A 20,258-nucleotide genomic window follows, 5' to 3' on the forward strand; every position below is an offset into this window, starting at 1 on the left:
AGACCAAGTTCATCCAACATAACCTCACAGGCCCACTTCTTTTCCATGAGCGCCTGCAGCCCTGCCAGCGCTTCCTCCTTCCGCCGCCTCTCGCCCGGCCAGCTCTACTTTCGGTGCAGGTGGTAGATCCACTTCCTCACGCCATCTTCGGCCAGCGCTGCCATTGCCGCGGCGTCGTACATCTCGCCCGACTTAAGATAGTAGTCCTCCACGGGATCGTCGTCCGGGACGTCGATGTCCTCGACTCTTCGATCTCCCCGCGCTTCCTCGCCCAGTACTCCTCGGCGGGCGCACGGGAGCCGGGCCTGATTCGGATCAGGTACTGGCAATGGAGCCCCCCAGCGTATCAAGCACCAGGGAAAGCCCGTAGCTCTCGTAGCCCGTCGCGACGAGGACGACGTGCTTCGACAGGGGCGGCCGCCTTGCCAAACCAGTGGTTTGCTTCGAACCCGCCCATTTCCCCCGCGCCGCGCACGGAGTAGTTGGCCGTGTTGCAATTGTAGTCGATGTTCAGGCAGTGATCCTGGGGTTTCTCCGCGATCTATGGTGGGTGGCGGAGCACGTCGACGGAGAAATCCGTCTTGCCCAGCCCGGCCATGTTCCGGGCCGTGATCTGAGGCCAACCGGCCGGAGGCGGCTGCTTGACGTCGGATTGGGGCAGACACAGCCGCACGAGTAAAGCATAGTGAGCGTAGAAGAGGCCGATGAGGCGGTCTCGGCGTGCCGCCCTGATCCGCGACTCATGCCTGGTGTAGGTTGTGTGAAGATCGTGGCAGGTGACGCTCAATACGATGGCGCACTGGTCTTTAGACGGCGTGGTCACCCATAACATACAAGACAGAGCCAACTTTCTCAAGAGCGGTCCATGTTGACCTAGGAGCGCTGTCGCACTCAAATATATCACCTTGAGGGCTGGGACTCGTGCGGTATCATTGTGGCATTACGAGCGCAGTGTCCTTATTTCGGGACAGTCGCTATGGCTTGCTCAAATGCCGGAAGCAGGCTTAGGCTCTGAACGAGGCGGTGCCTGTCTTCCTGCGAAGTTGGTAGCGTCGTGATCCCAAGGGTAAGGTATATAAGCAGCTTGCTGCTTCGGTAAGTGTGGAGCACGAGAGGTCTCCCCAAACCTACAGCTTGGCCGCCGGACAGGGGGGGGGCCATTTTGCACAGTTCGGACCCCCCCCCTGTCACTACTTAAACATACACGCTTGGCACTCGATTCAAACCGCAATTTGTTATGCTGGGCTAAGCTAGAAAAGTGTCCTTGATCATGTATGACCGTAGCGTCTTACCGCAACTTTCCTTGTCAGAGACGATCTGGGGCTTTGCAAAGCCACAATTGTTTAGTGTCAATGTGTCGCTCAAGGAGGAATTAGGAAATGTCGAACTTTGGCTACATCTTCCAGGGGTGGCTGGTCCTATTTGCTCTTCACCGTGCGGCATGTTCAGAGTGTCGGGATGGCCTTGAGGAGCATCTTCTTGCTTCAAATGAAACGTCGGTCTTGGTTGAAATTGCTTCCAGATGTCGCCCCGCTCCTCTTTCTTCTCTTCTCCCTTTCCTTCATTATCCACCCACGTTACATGCGTATCTTGTATTGTGCTATGCATTTCTTCCTTGCTCTCCTCCTGACTCCTCCTCTCCTCGTTGCTGGGCTTCGACTTATTCGTCCCCTCCTCGACATTCTTCTTCTGTGGTCGACGCCGGTTTTCGGCCTGGCCGACACCCGGCTGAAAATTTTCTGTCGTGAGGCTCTCCTTGACTGTGTTTGGGCCATCGTTATGGGGTGGCTGTTGGGCATATTGTGGGTATCACCGGTCTTGTTACCAGCATACTAGCGGATTTCCAAGTCGGGGACTATTTTCGAAGCAATTGTCGTCAAGGTGTCACGGCTGATGAAGATGCGCCCAAAGCCTTGCTTGCGGGTGACGCTACCAGTATGAATTTAATCAGGCATCCGTCAAGGAGCACAAGTCCTATCCACTCAACATATGACGAGAAAATATGGTCACTATACAAGTCAGCATAGGCCTCTTTCAACCTGCCTTATCGGCTACCACCTTCGTTCTGGACATGACCGCTGTCACATGCGCACACGTCAAAACACTCGTACTTTGGGTTTTTGGACTCCTTCGCCTATGGTTTATTATCGCGCTGCGGAAATGCCGTCATGATACAGTTCAGGTTAGGAGCTTCCATATTCTTCGAAGAACAACAACTCTGCTCCACAATACTGCTCCGGGGCAGGATTCAAAGTACGGACCGACTGAGGGACAAGTTTTTGGTGGTATTGATCTGGACAGAGAGGCATAACGGAACTACCGCGATCAGTGGCACTGAGCGCAGAATTAAAAGGCTCGGCGATATCTTCAAGGAAAGCAATACACCAAGGTTTCCCATTGATTTTCCTTCAATATACCATCTGAGGTCACGGATACAAGAATTCCTCTCAAGGACACGAGTTGCGATCCGCATAGATCAATTAAAGCTTCTTGAAATGCTACGCAAACCTCAATTCTTGGATGACTCCATGCCTAGCAGACAGCCCTCCCATAAAACAACCTCTATAAGAAGCCTCAAAGCTTACTCTATGTATTTGAACTTTGTTAAGCTACGCCACCCATTTTATGATTCGTCTTCCGTAGACAACAAGTCTACATGTCCCTTGCTCGCCCGAACAGGCAAGACGAAGACGATGATTGTAGAGAAGGCAATCATCGCAGCAGCACATATAAACGGGAGGCCGATCCAATCTCCGCTCAGCTCGAGCCCCAGACGGAAGGACGAGAACAACGCAGGTGCTCCAAGCATCAAGGCGATCATCTCTAGTATACCCAGCAGGGAGTTCATGGTACCCAGATGGCGAGGTTCCACCATGTTGCTCAGTAGACTGCGGAGGACAGCTGTCATGCCTCCGTGGATTGCGAATGTGACGAGACCTAGCCGACAGGTTTAGTTCACTGCTTAGTATTGGTAAAGAGACAACCGGCAACTTACCAAGGATGAGAATATCCGGAGTCGATGCGAAGGCAATCAGCAACGACCCTAGAACGCCAGCGAGACCAGTCACACGGGTGATCCATACATCTCTTCTTATAACGCCGACCTTGTAACGCACGGTAAGCAGCTGGGTAAGCGCTGGCAGTACAACGATAAGCACCACTAGGCTGACTATGCTGCGAATAGTAAGAAGAAACGAGGCCTGCGCATAGGTAATGACATTAGCGCTGAGATTACACCTAGGCAGAGTATGTGTAAGTACGTACTTTGCTCCAGGTCCAGTGGTATCGCTTCGTAGTGTACTGCAGCAGCATGAGTTGTACGACCTTGCTTAGAGCCACAAAGACATAACAGAACATCATGACGATCGCTCGTCCATGGCCTTTCAGGAAGGAGCGAATCTCGTGCACGCCTTCAGAGATGCGGCGAAGTGACTCTTGCAAAGTAGAGGTGCTACTAGCCGTTGCGTCTCCACTTTGGTCTTCTCTACTTCCATCATGTGTCGTAGTAATCTTGCTGATGCTCAGCGTATCAGGCAAAAGGAAAGTGGTTGCGGTGGCCAGAACATAGAACACAGAGGCCAGGCCAATCAAACCCCATGTACTTTTCAATAGAATGAGACCAGCAAGTGGTCCAGAACCTATCTCTGAGAGAATGAACAGAGCAGAGAGCTGTAAGAATATTGGTGCCCTGGTTAGAGTTACTGTCAGCACATTGTGATTGTCTAACAAAAGGTCTATCTGCAGTGGACATACCTTGCGCTAACCGGAGTGATATCGGCTATTGATGTATATAGCATTGCTGTAATGACCGCGGGGCCACCACCGAGAAGCATGAATACAGGTGACACGAGAATGAGATTGGCAGGCAATACATCAAAGTAGACTTCACGGACATGTTAGAAAACCTGTCATTCAGATGGACGAGCGATAACTTACGGACAGTGACTAGGAAGGCAAGTCCCAGAGTGATGCCGGTGAATGCCAAAGAAAGGACGCGATGCCGACCCCATTTATTTGATAAAATGCCAAAAGGGACAGCCACAATAAGGCCTGTGCGATGAAAATTAGCTGAAGAGTCCCACCTCACACCATGGTTCACGATCGGTATCAAGAGATCCAAATGCGACACAATGTTGCAGTCTTCAGATGACTTCTATCTTACTCAACAGTGGGACAGACATGTGAACATACCTGGCACACAGTCTAACATCGTTTGCCAACCTTTAAGAACAGCAAATTGGCCTTGCACATCCGGGGACTTGCAGTCCCGATCAATAGGCGCTATGTTGCTATACCTTTCGTCACAGATTTTCTGCTCCAGGGCGGCTGATGATCCAGGAAGCAGGAGGCCAGCTCCGAACTCCAAAAGAAAAAACATGGTGAAAAGGACAACAATGACCCGGCGCTGGTGTTGAACTACTGTGGAACGTTCCGAATTGCCGTTGAGCAGGGGACTCGTCTCCGTGGAACCGCTGCCATCGCTCCCCGGTGCGGAGTCGGCGCTGTGGCCGTTCATGCTAACGCGATATGAACAGCGGGATCGTACAGGTATAGGCACGAGAAAAAGAGAGGATAGCGCTGATCGGAGGACCAAAGCTGAACGGAAGTCCTGGTCGTAGGAACGGGTGATAAAGATACAACCCAGAAAATGGGGAAAGGAATGCGACGTTGGAAGCAGCCAATGAGGCGAGAGGCAATTACCGCACTTTGGCGGGGCGGACAACCCACCGCCCATAATGGACAGACAGCATCTTCTCCAAGGCTAGTTAGCACAGTTCAATGGGCTCCACTGCGCAGAGGCTACGTTAAACAAAGAAATTGTAACGATACTCGTATTTACGAGGCGAATGATTTTGACCCAACGAGAAATGCTAATGTGAGGTGTCACAAACCGTCACAGCCAATGAGAGTTATCGTCCGCAGAGATCACTACCGCAAGCCACCAACGTCAACCAAATTGGGTACTTCCGCTCAAGTCAACGCGTTGACTGGCGTTGTCGCGGGGTACTCTATACTCACCTTCGGAACAGCACTGCACGGAAATCTTACAAGTTATGCAACCCCACTCAGATTCATGTCGTGTACTTGCTATTGTAGGACGATATCTTCCAAATACATGTGGTCCGTAACGTCCGCCACCTTGTCCCACACCTGGCCTTCCATCATGTCGTAAATCCAACATTCTCCCACTAGAATCATACTGCGACAACCGCTGTCTGAGTCTTTTGCTCCTTTAGTAGAGGCGCTGGAATTGACTTTGTTAAGCTGCGGCATGACTGAATCCCTGAGGATGAAGGGAACGCTGCAACTTTCTAGGACGAAAGCCGAGTCGCCAACAGCTGCATTATCGGGGGCTAGTCCAATATACCCGGTGTCAGTGATGAAGAACCTCCGTCCATCACAAGCTTCGAAGATGTTATGGGCTTGCCGCACATAACTTGGTGCTCCTTGGAAGATATCCCGCATCGGCATCTTTGCAGTAGACTCCTGTTTGACTAGGACGGCCATTCCCCTCCAGGGCGTGTTTCTCGGTTGCCCTGGTTTTCTGTGCTCAACTTCTTCTCCGGTGTAGTGTTTTATACGTTTGACTGCACTTCTTACCACCTCCGGGTACTTGATTGAGTCCGCCGCTAGCGTTCTCAAGAAAGGTGGAAGCGGAGGAGGACCATTGCTCTTGAACCAATAAGAGACGCCTGGTGTATTATGAGGTGTTTCCGGCTCTTCATGCCACCATCTTGAGCTAGATCCAAGCCCTTCCCACTGCGCTATTGGGAATATGTCATTGCGAATGTCGCAGGTGTCACCAATCATAGCAACTGCACCAACCCTCACGGCTCTGACTCGGAGTTGGGCTAGTGGCTGTTGATTGATAGAGTCAGGCTCTATAACAGTCCATGGCCGTGGGACCTCTGGAGGCAGTTCTTTTGATCCCCACTTGTATCTTGGTCTCTCTTTAAATCCCGCGAACGGCCGATCGATCTCTGTCCTGAACGATCGTTGGAATAAGAAGTTACTTTTCGGTACAGCGGTCCAGTCTGTGACCCAAGATGGTAAATTGGCCACGAGGCGTTCGTTTGCCCCAAGTTGAAGTGTATCCAGCCCGAAATCAGGCAGGAGCGCTACCGCAAGCTCTGTATACACTTCATGGACAGAACGATGGTAGTTTGCTCGAATCGGGAGTGTTTTACACAGTAGTGATTCGTCTGGTTTAGTACAGTGGTTGTAACGTGGATGTGCCGGCCAATCTTTGAGTTGCAATATCATTCGCTGATGCTCCCAATCGAGTAAAGGGAGGATGGCGTATAGCTTGTCTCGCGGATCCGTTGCGAGACAAGACCTTGTGGCTTGGAGAAAGTTGAACAGCCGAGTTGTGTACGTGATGAAATTAGAATAATCTGAACGATCAGAAATAGCGTATTCGATAGAGTAAGGGAGAGCCTTTATCCAACGCTCGTTGCGATTCCAATGGCCGAAAGCGCGAAAACTGTCCCAGCTAACCTGCCGGTTTCCGCACACCACAACTGCCTTCCGAGCTAGAGTGATCTCTTGTAACACCCATATACGGCGGAACCTTGGGACATCAAAGGTCAGTATGGCATTTGGAGTATAAAACTCTCAGTGGGAATTGCATACCAGGGACGTCGAAAGAGCGCCTCTACAGATGGTCTGTCGACGGAAGGGAGTTTCGAGCCTCGGCTAAATGTTTCATATTTGCTATAGTCAGTAGGCTGGTCAAGATCTTGGATCCAATCCAAAGCTGTGTCGCTGTTGTCGGCGCTCTCCCCCAAATAGACAATAATGGAGTCTGCGCCATGGTAGATGCGGGTCATGAGCGCCAGTTGGTGGTTGCGCTCGCCCACTAGTGTTTGGTTGATGCATATAGCATCGACCCACAACATGCGTGGCCTGTCTTTCATTCGGAGCGACCGCAGAGTAGCATAGCAATTGGCGGTGACAGATATCTGGAGACTGTTACTACTGCCATCGGAAGGAAGGACGTGTATCTCTGAGGTTAGAGACGTGTCACCCCAGACGTAAGAGACGGCCTCGTACTGCGCATTTCCGATAGAGCAGGTTAGGAGACGAATAGCCAGCGAGTCATCAGACTGGCCCGCCTGAAGTTCAAGCAGGCGAAATGAATCTTCGGCGTCGAGCGGCTCTCCAGGATAAATGTGAGGTCTAAAACAGCTCATCTTCCTTGTTCTGATGCATGGGATATGCTGAGTTGATATGTGCTGAATTGATTCTGAACGAAATCTGTTGCAGTGGAGAAGGATCGGGTCCAAGTTTGTCGCAAGGGGGCTATGTACAGTAAGTGGGGTGTCCCGTGCTAGAGGTGAGCGGCACAGCCATTGTGTGGCAAAACAAATCTCAGTGCGTAGTAGATTGAACTGGATATAACATACAGATGTTTATTCGTTTGATATATTGCGGCACTATAACCGTCCAAATCTTGATAGTTCATAACGCACGCTATCCTGACAGGATCGCAGCGTGAGCAGCCAGTATCAGATGTGTCTATCTAGGATTTGCGAGATGTTTAGCCATCCAGCTTCCTGTATAGACCTGTGACTCATTTGACACGCTTAGTATCTAATTCAGCCCAGGATCGTGGATTTACGGTCCCTTCCCCACGTTCGGGTTCGAGTACGGCATTGTCTTATCATAACGTGTGGCGTTGACTTGGGTGGCAACCTGCTCAAAGCTCTGATCCTCTTCCTCCGCCACAGCCTCCGGCACAACAAAGACAAAAGGGTTATCGAACTGGATGCTCGGTCTCCGCCGGGTTAACTGGGAGAATGATGGCATGTCGCCGTAAAATTCCGGCCACCGGTTGAAAATTTCATCTTTCATAGTCCAGGCGTTGATGTCCTGAATTCGTCTTTCGAAGGGGTCAGAAACCCTGTATTGCCCTAGATCGACGTTGAATGTGTAACAATCACGGAACTCGAACGGCCATAGTATTTTAATAGAAGCTGAAAAGAGCCTCCAGAACAAATTTCCACAGTAGTTGTGCTGAGAAAAGATAAATCGCTCCCGGATTCCTGGCCTAGGTTTGTTGGGTTAGCTTCTTGCCGAGCATTTCTGCTAGCTTACACTTACCATGCAAAGAAGTCAATCGCATAAGAATGAGCAATGGATTGTGATGGCCTGGAGAGAAACCAAGGTGGGACATCCGCACGCCGGTCAGGTGTTGGGGCACTGCTGTACAAATACAATTTGTGCATCATCCGCAGAATTGCAAGTCTCTCGACCTTGCCACACGAATGGAATAGACCCTCATCAATGCGCCGCAATTTTTCCCACAGAGGAGGGAGCCCATTTAGATGATTTTCCACAGCTGGCCAGCCATCTATCAGTGCGCGCACTGGTATGTCGTCCCGCCAGCTTTCATCGGCAAGGATGCCACCGGCCGGGAGGACGACCGGAGTAAGAACTTCATTCGCGAAGTGCCATAGATTGATGTTGCCATAAGAATCAGAAAGTGAACTCTCATAATAGCAATCGCAACCTGGCGTCGCTGCTGGCACCACCGGATCGTTGACTGGCTCGGTGAGGGGGTCTAGGAACATATGGTCCTCAGGCAGTGGTTGCGAGCTTGAGCCAGCTCCCATAGAGATCCCTAGCTCATCAACCATCGACAGGTCATTGTAGGCTCTCATGGGTAGAGCCTCGCCTCCTATTGTATGTGGGTCTTCCAAACGCGCAGCGAGAGATGATGAGTTGTCCGTGAGCTGCACAGGATCGATCAAGCGGGATCCAGTGGCCTTCTCCGAGCAGTGGTTGTGTCGCAATCCAGGACGGTCTGGAGATGCGGCTGTGGAGACCTGTCGCAATTGCTCAATCTGGGAAAGATGATCCTTAATTGACGTTTCAAAGGACTTGAGAAGACCCATGAGCGCATCTCGTTCTGTTGTGACCGCTTGGAGCTGGCCCATTAGCTTGGCCAACTGACCACTAGTGTCTCTCTGTTGGAAACCTTTGACCAGCTCCTCAAGGTGGGCGATTCGAGCCTTTGTCCTCTCTCGCGACAGCCGCTGTGCCTTCCTGTCATGCTCTCGCTTCTTGAGCTGCCGGGACGTTGGAGCTCGCGCTTGGCTTGGTGACTGGCCCTCTTCGGAGCCGCCACTTCGGGGGCTTTCCTGGCCCATCTTTGCCTCCTGCTGAATGATTTGTCCCAACGGCGTGATACACCCTTCAAGGCTTTGATGATGTGAGCTCTGTAAACCTGGCGGCACGCCTTCCCCGGTATTGGTGGGAGGTCAAGAATGGGGCTCATTGAGGAGAACAGGAAATCTGGGGTTGCAAGGAGGATCCGCCCCAGGTCCCACATCTGAAGACAATGGTGTCCTTGGGCTTGCGTTGCCCGCATGTTTCGTGCCTAGGTAATTGGGTCCAGCTGAATGCGCTTAACTCAGTATAGTAAAGTGGCGGGCTCATCACATCTCGCGGGGGTTGGATCGGCCCTGGGGTAGTGAAACCTTAAATTACGACGCGACCGTAGGACTTTTACGAATCGCCGAGAGTTCACTGGGCAGCCTCTCTGCCAGTATCTCTTTGGTTCAAGTGCATGATGCTTCTATCCGATTGACGCATCCCAACTAGCGCGTCACACGAGGTACTTTGCTCCTGCGAACATGCCCGCTCTTGGAGCTGCCACGCCGCCGTGAGCCCTAGCAGCAAAGGCCACCACGATGGTATTCCCCGCCCTCCATATCCCTAAGTTGACAGCTAGCTACCGCAGCCCAGACTTATGGAGCCGCGCAGAAACGGAGGCGGAACGGGGCTATATGATTGGTTGCTAGGGCTGTTGGCATCTCTCCAATCTTAGGTCACCTATGCGCTAGACACCAGATCAACCGGGGGAAATTAGAAGGGCCATTCCTGGTGACTTCAGGGCACAAAATCCTACATAGCACTATTCGCTAGAGTAACTTCTCATGACATGTCTCATGGTTCCTCACCCTTCCCTTCCCAGGTAGATCATCGCTCTGTTTACTCCAGTCCAGCTGCCTTGCTGTCATGTCTTCTGCGAGTAAACACCAAATCGAGTGGCGCAAGTGCCAACGTAAATGTGTCTCGCTTCCCTTCCACGAATGCAGCCGGATCTTGGCCTGGTGCGAACTTGATATCGTACTGGCGGACGATCCGTGCTGTGACGTGACGGACCTCCATTAACCCTAGATATTTCCCGATGCAAGAATAGCGGCCTGGTTCTTGTTAGCCCACGTCAACTGGGGTGACTCTCTTGAACTGACCTGTAGAAAAGGGAACAAAGACCGACTCATTCTTGGTCAACTCCTTCTGTGTAGTCCAACGCTCAGGAATGAATTCATTCGCGCTCGTGAAGTAGCGATCGTCTGCCGAATTCATATTAGTTGGCAATCACTGACAAGACTCATGGACCTACCTCGGAACATGGTATACGACGGGACTTGGACGATTGAGTTGCCAGGGATGAACGTATTATCGATTGTAACTCCCTCAGGTGGGGTCATTCTCTGGACGCCGGACGGAACCGGGGGGTGCAAGCGGAGTGCTTCATTGATGACTGCGTCCAGGTATTTCAATTTCCCCAAGGCTGTTCCGTCAACATTTTCTGATGTTTCGTGGAGCTCGTCAACCTCCCGCTGGAGGGTCCGTAGCGCGTCGGGGTTTCTAGCTAACTCGTAGAAGAGGCAAGTGAGCGAAGCAGCTGTGGTGTCGCTATTGCAAAGTCAGACTCGTATCTCAGTGTCGACTGGGGTGGGACATACCTCCCGGCAACAGCAATTAGGTAAGCGTCACCATGCAGATCAAGTTCTTCCTGGGCCGTAGGCTTCGGCTTACTCTCGTGGTGTTCCAAAAGCCACGAAAACACGTCGGGTCGGTCTGGTTTCATCTATGGAAGACTTAGCATTTTTAAGGCAACAAAATCATTTTCAAGAGGGGTGTTACCTTTCGACGCTCGGCGACCTGCTGCTCGATCCATCTCCAGAATCTCTTGCTCTCAGCGTTCAAGATCGGCGTGGCCTTGAATATGGGGAAAAGCCAGACCAGATGGCTGAATATCCCAACATTGACCATATCAGCGTGGAGCGTCTTCATAAAATAATGTTTGACCCCATCTCGGAGCATGCCAAAAGACTTCCCCCAGGCGAGATCCCCCATGACATCGAAGCTGTAAAAGTTGAACCAGTCAGTAACATTGACGGGCGATCCCTCCCGTTTCAGGAGTTGTGCCATTAATTGCTCGGTGTAATCCACAACCCTCGGCTCGTATTCGCGAAGCGCTTTGTTTATCAGTTTTGATCAAACGTGTATTACTGGAAGGAGACTCTACCTTTGGCACCAAATCCCCGATCCCAAACTTTGCGTCGAGGAATATGGTCGGCCTTGTTGCGTACCATCTGCAATGACACAACGGGATAGAGAATGTTGTACCACGGCCCTTTGACGCAGGTGGATTGAGTTCCAAGAATGGCACTGACGGCTGATTTGCTTGCGACTGAAAGTTCAGAGGGTCCTGAAACGTTGAGCTTCCATATCTCACAATCTTCAGGCAAGGAACTTACCGATGCGGACAACGTCGCCGTACGTCTTGTGTAGTTGTTGGACTTCATTGTAGAGGTGCAGTTTCTTGGCCGAAAGAGTGGTGATATAAAGATTGGAGAGGCGAGCCCGGAATGGTCCAGGGAATCTGTTGAGGCGATGGAAGAAGGCACGGTAAACGAGCATGCTAGACCAGATTCCGAGTAGCATAGACCACGCAAGACCTGATACAGCTGCTGCCGCAGTCAGAGGGGAGGCGTACGTGTCTGGCAGCAGGTGCATAAGCGTCGCAACTGAAAGCAGCTGCAGAGACACAAAGGACCCAATCAACGAAGTAGTCCAAGTATCCCATTCCCCGAAGCGGAAAAGAAACAGGTGCAGGGCAGTCCCAGCCCCAAATGCGAGAATTCGAGCATTCCAGCTGCTCAGATCAAGCAGGCCGGATTCGAGTATCGCCATTTTGCTAGTTACGTAGATAACGAATGATGGATACGTGCCTGGACATTGAGAGATGGAGCAGCACAACCACCTTTGTACCTCAACTCTCGACCGTGGAGCATTGTATCCAGCCCCTGTTACATACTCTATATTGAAGGGTCTGACTCGGAAGTCTAGCCTCTGCTGTGACAGATTCAGGCCGCGTTACGGTAATGATATGCATCTAAAGCCATTCTCAGACGACGTCCTTCCCATCGACTCAGTAGTTTCGAGTCAGACAGAGTGCAGAGCCACCGGCAGTTTTGCATAGACTACAAGTCTAGTGATCTGGGGAGTTGCGGGGTTTGCGGGGGGCGGCTAGGATATGCCATGCGGGGAGAACTCCACTCAGCAAATTACCAATACCCTCGGCATGACTCCCCCTCAAGAGAAGCGACCCGTAACTTGGTATTGGTTGAGACAGATCCTGGTGTAACCACCCCTGCTTGCCCAATTGTCCAGTCAACCAGGTTATGGAGGAGCTTCGTTCGCTTTGAGTCTAACTGTCCGTCGAAATGTATAGCCAACTCCATATCGTTTTAGAACCGAATGAATTCTACCAAATTCTAAGACTGGTGTCATAAGGTATATGTGTATTGTCAAGGTAGAGAGATGTCTGCCCCAGCTCTGCGGTGTGATTTGTATATACAGCATGTGGACGTGAACCACCCTTACAGTGCCCAAGATTTACGTCATTAAGAATTGCATTCACGATAAAATTCAAGAACTGCGCAGCATTTTCTCGGTAAGCAAGTCAGCCGTATATAAGCTCAACAATTATTGTACTCTAGCAGCGTAGACTATCGTTTCTTCTTGAGGAACAAGGTCTGCGTGTTGCAATAGCTTCGGAGACCTTGCAGTCCCCATTCGCAACCAATGCCGCTCTGCTTGTGGCCACCGAAAGGCGCGTTTGGCTGCAGTTCAAGATGTGTGTTGACCCATACGCTACCAGCGTTGAGTCTGCTTGCTAGACTTTCGGCCTTCTCGAGATCCTTCGTCCAGACCGATGCCCCCAGACCCATATCTGTGTCATTGGCTCGCCTTAGAACTTCTTCTTCGGTATCCCACTTCAAAACCGGGAAGACGGGGCCTTGGTGGTGTTAGCATCTCTGAGCCCATGCACTGAGAAAGAATATTGATAGTCTTTACCGAAAGGCTCCTCGACAACTATACAGGAGTCATCTGGAGGATTCTCTATGACCGTTGGCGTGATGAAGTATCCCTTCTTGGTAGGGTCAGAAGCGTCCGAAGCTTTCAACTCGGTGGCAATCTTCAGGTTTTGCGCCTCAATCTTGGCCAACAGGTCCTTGACGCGCTCATACTGCATGGAATTCTGCACCGGGCCAAGCTCGACATCGCCAAGCCCATCCCCTACGCGGAATGCCTGCGTCATTTGGACCAATGCCTGCGTGAACTCAGCGAAAATAGAAGAGTGCACATATATTCGCTTGATGGCAACACATATCTGGAGAGTATTAGTAGTGCGACCTATGCTCATGACTATGAGGCCGACATACTTGACCTGAGTTTAGCAGGGAGAAAAGCGCAATCTGTCATATATCAGCACGCTGGCCTTGTGCATACTATCTCAGACCTACCTTTTGTGCAGTCTCGGTCACGTCAACGTCCGCGCACACGATGGCAGGGTCATTACCCCCACTGGTTTCTGTTAGCACAGAGCCCACACCGTGTATCAGGTAAACCAACAGCTCTAAAGTCACACGTTTCAGTGTGTTGCTGCAGCTCTTCATAACTCGTTTCCCTGTGGCTGTTGATCCCGTAAAGCTGACTTTGTCAATTCCTGGGTGTTCTGTCAACATGGGGCCTAGGTCGTCTCCACCACTCAGCGCCTGGAACACGCCAGGGGGGAAGAATCGTTGAGCCAGTTCGGCCAGTTTTAGTCCACAGTATGGTGTGTATGGCCTACAATATGAGTAAACCTGTCTTATCGCTTCATCTGGAGAGGGAGGACCTACGATGGTTTTAGAATCAGTGTATTCCCAGTGACCAAAGCCGGAGCAATTTTCCCGCACGCTATGTGTGTTAGCAATATAAGCTTAAAGCGCTGGGATAGTCGTTTTCACCAAGCATGACGGGATCTAAGTTTGTTATTATTATGAAATATATCTGTTAAGTCATCTCCGATAACTTACAATTCCATGGGACTATTGCCAGTGCGACACCTAAAGACTGTCAGCTCAACTTCGGGCAACTTATGAAGAAATGCTTACCCAATGGTGTATACCGAGTGACAACGCGCTTCTCGTCCGTCTCTTCGACCACTTCGTTCGGTAGGGTCATTTTCGCCTGAACAGTCAGCCACTGAACGGCCTTATCAATCTCGTCCATGGCGAGAGCAAGCTAGAATCGCCGATGCTCGTTAGTAAGACAACCGTTATCAGGTTTTCTAAGGTTTAGGTCATTACCGGCTTGCCCTGCTCGATGGTCTGCATTCTTGCAAAGGCCAGTTTGGATTCTGAAAGAGCATCTGCAAAGCTCAGAATGGCCTTCTGCCGTTCGGTCCATGGAGTCAGAGCCCATGCATGGGCAGCTGCCCTCGCAGCGTCAACCGCGCGGTTTACATCCTCTACAGTCGAGACCGGTACGTCCGGGTTTTTCTCCAAAGTAGATGGATTTGTTCCATTACGGATTTCTTTGGTTTTAGTTAGTTCGCCATTAATGACGTTGTAAAAGTTTTCAAAATCCAGCTCTTTAGGGTGGCTGCTGCCAATTGTAAGTGTAGCCGACATCGTGACTGACGCCGAGAATTTGAACAGAAATGATTGGTGATTGCATGTCGTATACGTGGCATGTGCCCCTACATATTGATGTTCTTTTGACAACTCATAACTGTCCCGTGGTATTGCAAGGCCCCGACGGGTCCCAATCTGAGTCGGGCTTCCTGACTCGCACCGTCAGGTGCCAAATCTGGGGTACAGCATTAGCCCCGGCTTTTACCCCACTCGAAAGCCAAGAAAGTTTACCGATGACAAAAGGCGATTTATATGACCTTGAGGGATAGAAATGGACTCAGCTTGACGCAGGACCCTGCGCATAGTCAACGAATCAATCGCTTTGCAGAGGTATTTCACAAGCATGGAGGATTTGACTAAGGTTGTGAACCGAGCGGTCGTATACTCGGACCCTCCAACCATTAAGTCAGAGATAGTCGAGCTGCCGATCGAGCAACCTGGTCCGGGCCAGGTTCTTGTTCGTTTGTGAGGATTTTGATGTCCTTTGCTGTCCACAACATGCTAACACAGGGTTCAGACTCTATTCCGGCGTATGCCATACAGACTATGGGATTTGTACCAATGCATTCGATACTCTTCCCATAGGCACTCCAAAGGGTATGAGTCTCATTCACTTGGTGATTATAAAAGGGCACTAGCTAATGAAACTCATGGGCAGGCCAAGTTGGCGGTCACGAGGGTATCCTAAACTCCAAATGAGGAAATACTTCATTATTCGCTTACATGACATAGGTGTAGGGAAGGTAGTCGCCCGAGGTTTGGGCGTCGAATACCCGGCGATCGGCGCTACCGTAGGAATCAAGTGGTCTGCAAGCGCCTGTTTGAGCTGCGGTAAGTTACGGAGTCTTCTATACCGTCAAATTTCGGGCTGCAAACTAATCAGGAAATCCCATCTGCAGACAATTGTCTTGAGGGAGGGGAGACCACCTGCCAGACTGGGACCATCTCTGGTTTCCTGACCCCCGGAACTTTCCAACAGTACTGTCTTAGTCCTGCAAACTATGTCACTCCTATACCAGAAGGCATTGACCTCGCCGCTGCTGCACCACTTATGTGTGGTGGTGTCAGTGTTTACACCGCGCTCAAGCGGGCTCGTGTTCAGCATGGGCAGTGGGTGGTTATCTCTGGGGCAGGAGGCGGATTAGGACACCTCGCTATTCAATACGCCAAAGCACTTGGTGCTCGGGTGTTGGCTTTGGATGCTGGCGAGAAGGAAGAATTCTGCCTAGGCTTGCAAGCTGATGCATTCGTCAACTTTACTCGATACAAAGACGACAAGGACATCGCATCAGAAGTGCAGAGAATCACAGGGAGTCGTGCAAAGGTGGTACTTGTGTGTTCTTCAAACAACCGGGCATATGACCAAGCTATATCCTTTCTAGGATTTCGAGGTACCCTGGCGTGCTTGGGTGCCCCTGAGGGAGCCTCCGTTCCGATTGGTGGAGCCAAGGTTAACGATTTGATCGGGAAGGAGCTGACTATATTTGGTAAGCTGCAACCTTTCCCTAGGAAGAAACGGAATGCACATCAATCAGCACATGCATTCATTCGTCTTCGGAACGAGGCCTCCACTGACTTACTTACCTTAGCAAACAAGTCGGGAAATCGTCTTGATGCCAAAGAAAGCCTCGAGATTGCAGCAGCTGGAAAAGTGAAGACCCAGTATCAGATCAGACCTATGAAAGATCTCACAGCAGTAAGTATTCACCTCTCCAATCTAGAGTCTGTAGGTCTGACACTGCAAAGATATTCGAAGAGATGGAGGCGGGTCGCATTAACGGAAGGATGGTTCTTGATCTCCAATGAATGCCACATGACGATGCAGTGTTGTGCCATGAAAATTAAAAGCACATCGTCGGGCTAGGAGCAGAGAATATGACATGCACCACAACGCTCTAAATCAATTAATTACTTCAAGTGCCCCAAATTGCCAATAATCACTTACTGTGCATGACTGGGTCATAGGGAGACACCGTAACCAAAGAGAAAAAATAATATCGATTCCAGATGCTCTTATATATATTCCAGCCAAGTCTGGAGAAAGCCAGCAGGAATAGTAAAGCTTCAAGTTGTGCTGGGAGCTCGAGTCGTTGTGAAGCGAATGAAGGGAACTGGTTTCGCGCGGAGGGCCGGGGCTATACGGTTACCGTAAACGTGTATTTCGCAACAAAGCGTCGTGTCTATTGGACCCTAGGCAGGGCATCTCAGGTCAATGTTCCAAGTGGGTTTTTGTGTGGTAGCTGAGTCCACCCACAATTCAAGTTGACGATGCAATTGTGGCTTACTTATGCCCAGGAACGTGGGAGGAAACGGGTATCATTAAATTCGTTGTCAAATTCGCTCAGTATGCGCTCCACGATAGGTTGACTTAACGTACGTAAATAAGGTACCGAACAGCTTGGGTGTGAGGGCCCATCCTTTTGCAGCCGAGTCTTTCCGCGTCTCCCAAATGAGCAAATGAGACCGATTGCGCATATGAGGTGGAGCTTTGGCTTGCTAGTGTGCTTAATGCCAGATACGTAAGTGTCAAGACCCGACGGTTGCAACCATGCTGCCACGTGGTAAAATTCACGTGGATCTTCTAGCCCTATCCAAGTGGCATCAGATATGTCAAAAGAGGGATTTATTTTGTCACGATCTCAAGTCCGAGCTGCACATGGAATGACAGGAGGAAATTCTCGGGTCGGAGACGACCGGCGACAGCGAGAGGCCGGATCTCGCCCACGCTGGTGGACCTGGCCAAGAAACCATGGTGGGTTTTTGGATGAACTCTATCTGATCTAATCAATCAGATAATCTGGTCTCACACGACGCTAGAATAGCCACCCGAGGCTAAGCTCGCTTCACAAGAGTTCTAGATGAAAATTTGCCAGATTCCAAGGCCGATCGGGGACCTAATGTGGGCCGGGTAAACGAAACTCAGGAGACATATATTTCAAAGGTCGCGCATCATGTTGGTGGTTCGACAAAGCAATCCACTCGGTACGAGCTTCAGGGCATTGCTCGTGAGATGGCTTCACCGATCCAGATTGGCAGCGAATCCCCAAAAGGGCTGGAAAAGACGGTGAAAGAAGTACCCTCTACGGACCCCGAGTCAACGCCTTCGGCGCATTCAACGGCATCTATAGATGAGAAACCGCCTCCGCCATGGTCATGGAAGCTCACCGCCGTCATTCTCGTGACACTGATTCGTTTCGGCGGATCGTGGAGCTCGGGCATTACTGGCGCCATGAAATCCACCCTCAAGAAGGAACTTTCTATCAACAACACACAATATGCGCTGCTCGAGGCTAGCGAGGACTTCATGGTCACCGTTCTTATCTTGCTAAGCGGCCTGCTTACGGACCGAATCGGTGGTGCTAGCGCCTTGTTCTACGGCAACATTGTGTACTCCATCGGCTCTATTTTGGTCGCCGCTGCCGCGCAGGTCCGCTCCTTCAATTTCATGATTGGAGGACGGGTGATCCTAGCGATTGGAGATATCGCGACCCAGGTCGCACAGTACCAGGTGTTCTCTGCATGGTTTGCACCCAGCAATGGCTTTGGTTCTACTCTGGGCCTCGAACTCATGGTAGCAAAGCTGGGTGCCTTCGCTGGAACCGGTTCTGCGAACGTGATTGCCAAGGTAAGTGTTTCTTAGTGGCATTTCTATCTCGGCTCAACACCCGTAACTAACAAGTCTTAAAGAAAACGGGCAATTTTGCTTGGGTGTTCTGGGTGGCTGTCCTCATCAACTTTTTTACCAATGTGATGTCGGCTCTCTTTTATTGGTTCAACAAGAAGTCCAGCCAGAAGTTCGGTCATAGTGTCGACCCAGTCACAGGAGAGAAGCTGATGAAGAAGGGCAAGCGGCTCGAAGTCCGAAAGGTCCTCGAGCTGCCTTGGGTGTTCTGGATTCTAATGGCTTACTCTCTGTTCTATACTTCAACGGCAATCATCTTCAGCGGAAATGCGACGGAGCTTGCTGAACAGAGGTTTGATATCGACTCTGTCACTGCTGGCTGGTATACTGCCTTGTTGCGTTATGCCGGATTTTTCCTAGTTCCCATTGTTGGCGTATTTATCGACGTCATGGGACAGCGTGTATCTTTGCGTAGGTATCTCAGCCTTCCAGTCAGCTCCACGACTAATCGGATACAGTGGCAATCTCCAGCTTCGGTGTTTTTATCGCCATGGCACTAGTCAATTGGGCTCCGGCAATCAAGGGTACAGCGGCCGCATTTGGTATCTATGCGGTTGCGTCTACCTACAATCCCACGGTGCTTATCGACAGTATGCGCACATCCCTCTGGAAGCAGACCACATTTGGCAGCGCGTATGCCTTGAAGATAATGATGAACAACTCGTACGTAGTTTAAACTGCCTCCGACTGAAATCTGAACTGACGCGGGTTTTAGGGCCAATATCATCGTAAGGATTGTGGCTGGTGTAATTCAAGATGCCGACAATAACTCATATGACCGCGTTGTCATTCTATACATATGCATGGCAGCAGCGTCTGTGGTCCTTTCTTGCACTGCTCTTACATTGGCATGGCGCTCGCCAGACCTTCGGCAACTCCAGTGGAGTCGAAAGAAACGTTTGGCGAAAACAGCCTTCCTGGTGGAAAGAAAGGAGCGTTTCCACGGCGTTCAAGCCCCTTTGAACCGCCAAATATCCAGAACATGTTTTGGGTTGCTGATGTTGTTACTTGTCGGGGGATGGGCGTCCTATATCTGGGGTGCTGTTACTGGGCACAACAATTGAGCGTAGCTGAGCGTCACTTTTCGGCAGTATAATATACGCATGGATCGTTCAAGTGTCCAAGTTTCCCGGTCAAGTCGCTCAAGCTGCCCAAACAGTAGCATGCGACCTTGCATTAGCCGTGCTATATCTTGTAGCGTAAACATACACACGTGTGGCGAAGCGCATATTGGTAAGCTTGGGGCACACTATAGCCGTAGCGCGATTCGCTGCGGTCCAACGCATAGATACAATTGTTCATCATTTCTGAGACGCAGATCGACAGGGTTAAAATGTGCAGTATTCTTATTTACGTGACTAAGAGTTGAGATTATGCGTGAGTTTCTAGGCCATAGTACATGCGTCCCGAACAAGGCTTGTGTAAGGATCAAAAGGGTCATAAGTATCTCTTCATCCGGCGTGCTATGGAATTTTCGCGATAAAAACACTTTATGTGCAATGTTTATGAGAGGGCAGAGGAACAGAGGACAGCATGTAGATCTCAAGGGGCCGTCGGGAGGGATGTAATGCGGAAGTCGCTAAAAATAAATGCATTGGGGGCTAAGCGCTCGGGTGCTTGATGCGCCGTGCTGAAACAGCCTGTCTTCCAGAGGAGTCAATCGATTGGCTGGGTTTACGCCCAGGATCACCTGCAAGGCCGGCATCCCACTGACCATCAATGAAACCAGTCTGTTGCTATTTGCATGAGCTGAACATTGAGAACTATGTTTAAGAGAGGCATGAACCAAACTGTCTATAGAATAACTTCACCCT

The 20,258-nt window shown here is 50.6% G+C and overlaps 7 protein-coding genes across 7 annotated transcripts; 1 reads left to right on the forward strand and 6 right to left on the reverse strand.

The window, feature by feature from the left end:
* Nucleotides 1-104: 104 nt before the first annotated feature.
* On the reverse strand, nt 105-1,831 carry JN550_005823 (uncharacterized protein; the record flags this gene model as incomplete). Its single annotated transcript, XM_049317493.1, has 4 exons — nt 105-305; nt 563-804; nt 1,293-1,728; nt 1,826-1,831. The coding sequence occupies 4 exons, from the start codon at nt 1,829-1,831 to the stop codon at nt 105-107; spliced, it is 885 nt and encodes a 294-aa protein (XP_049172066.1).
* A 792-nt stretch (nt 1,832-2,623) lies between these two features.
* On the reverse strand, nt 2,624-4,516 carry JN550_005824 (uncharacterized protein; the record flags this gene model as incomplete). The annotated part of the gene is made up of 6 exons (XM_049317494.1): nt 2,624-2,937; nt 2,996-3,200; nt 3,265-3,688; nt 3,754-3,883; nt 3,937-4,050; nt 4,192-4,516. 6 exons carry the CDS (start codon nt 4,514-4,516, stop codon nt 2,624-2,626), a joined length of 1,512 nt encoding a protein of 503 aa, XP_049172067.1.
* A 572-nt stretch (nt 4,517-5,088) lies between these two features.
* Nucleotides 5,089-7,193, reverse strand: JN550_005825 (uncharacterized protein; the record flags this gene model as incomplete). Its single annotated transcript, XM_049317495.1, has 2 exons — nt 5,089-6,571; nt 6,634-7,193. The coding sequence occupies 2 exons, from the start codon at nt 7,191-7,193 to the stop codon at nt 5,089-5,091; spliced, it is 2,043 nt and encodes a 680-aa protein (XP_049172068.1).
* Nucleotides 7,194-7,617: 424 nt separating this feature from the next.
* JN550_005826 (uncharacterized protein) lies at nt 7,618-9,152 on the reverse strand (the record flags this gene model as incomplete). Its single annotated transcript, XM_049317496.1, has 2 exons — nt 7,618-8,050; nt 8,104-9,152. 2 exons carry the CDS (start codon nt 9,150-9,152, stop codon nt 7,618-7,620), a joined length of 1,482 nt encoding a protein of 493 aa, XP_049172069.1.
* Nucleotides 9,153-9,996: 844 nt separating this feature from the next.
* On the reverse strand, nt 9,997-11,991 carry JN550_005827 (uncharacterized protein; the record flags this gene model as incomplete). Its single annotated transcript, XM_049317497.1, has 7 exons — nt 9,997-10,211; nt 10,260-10,361; nt 10,412-10,707; nt 10,758-10,882; nt 10,939-11,273; nt 11,324-11,506; nt 11,556-11,991. 7 exons carry the CDS (start codon nt 11,989-11,991, stop codon nt 9,997-9,999), a joined length of 1,692 nt encoding a protein of 563 aa, XP_049172070.1.
* Nucleotides 11,992-12,809: 818 nt separating this feature from the next.
* On the reverse strand, nt 12,810-14,759 carry JN550_005828 (uncharacterized protein; the record flags this gene model as incomplete). Its single annotated transcript, XM_049317498.1, has 8 exons — nt 12,810-13,099; nt 13,159-13,474; nt 13,527-13,559; nt 13,608-13,932; nt 13,986-14,043; nt 14,163-14,192; nt 14,241-14,370; nt 14,436-14,759. 8 exons carry the CDS (start codon nt 14,757-14,759, stop codon nt 12,810-12,812), a joined length of 1,506 nt encoding a protein of 501 aa, XP_049172071.1.
* A 346-nt stretch (nt 14,760-15,105) lies between these two features.
* On the forward strand, nt 15,106-19,508 carry JN550_005829 (uncharacterized protein; the record flags this gene model as incomplete). The annotated part of the gene is made up of 10 exons (XM_049317499.1): nt 15,106-15,227; nt 15,280-15,359; nt 15,495-15,593; nt 15,662-16,249; nt 16,352-16,458; nt 17,431-17,514; nt 17,704-18,387; nt 18,450-18,855; nt 18,903-19,107; nt 19,160-19,508. The coding sequence occupies 10 exons, from the start codon at nt 15,106-15,108 to the stop codon at nt 19,506-19,508; spliced, it is 2,724 nt and encodes a 907-aa protein (XP_049172072.1).
* Between the last annotated feature and the right edge of the window lie 750 nt (nt 19,509-20,258).

This window comes from Neoarthrinium moseri, assembly GCF_022829205.1.
Source record: "Neoarthrinium moseri strain CBS 164.80 chromosome Unknown scaffold19_Wmoseri_CBS_16480, whole genome shotgun sequence".
Classification (NCBI taxonomy): Eukaryota; Fungi; Ascomycota; class Sordariomycetes; order Amphisphaeriales; family Apiosporaceae; genus Neoarthrinium; species Neoarthrinium moseri.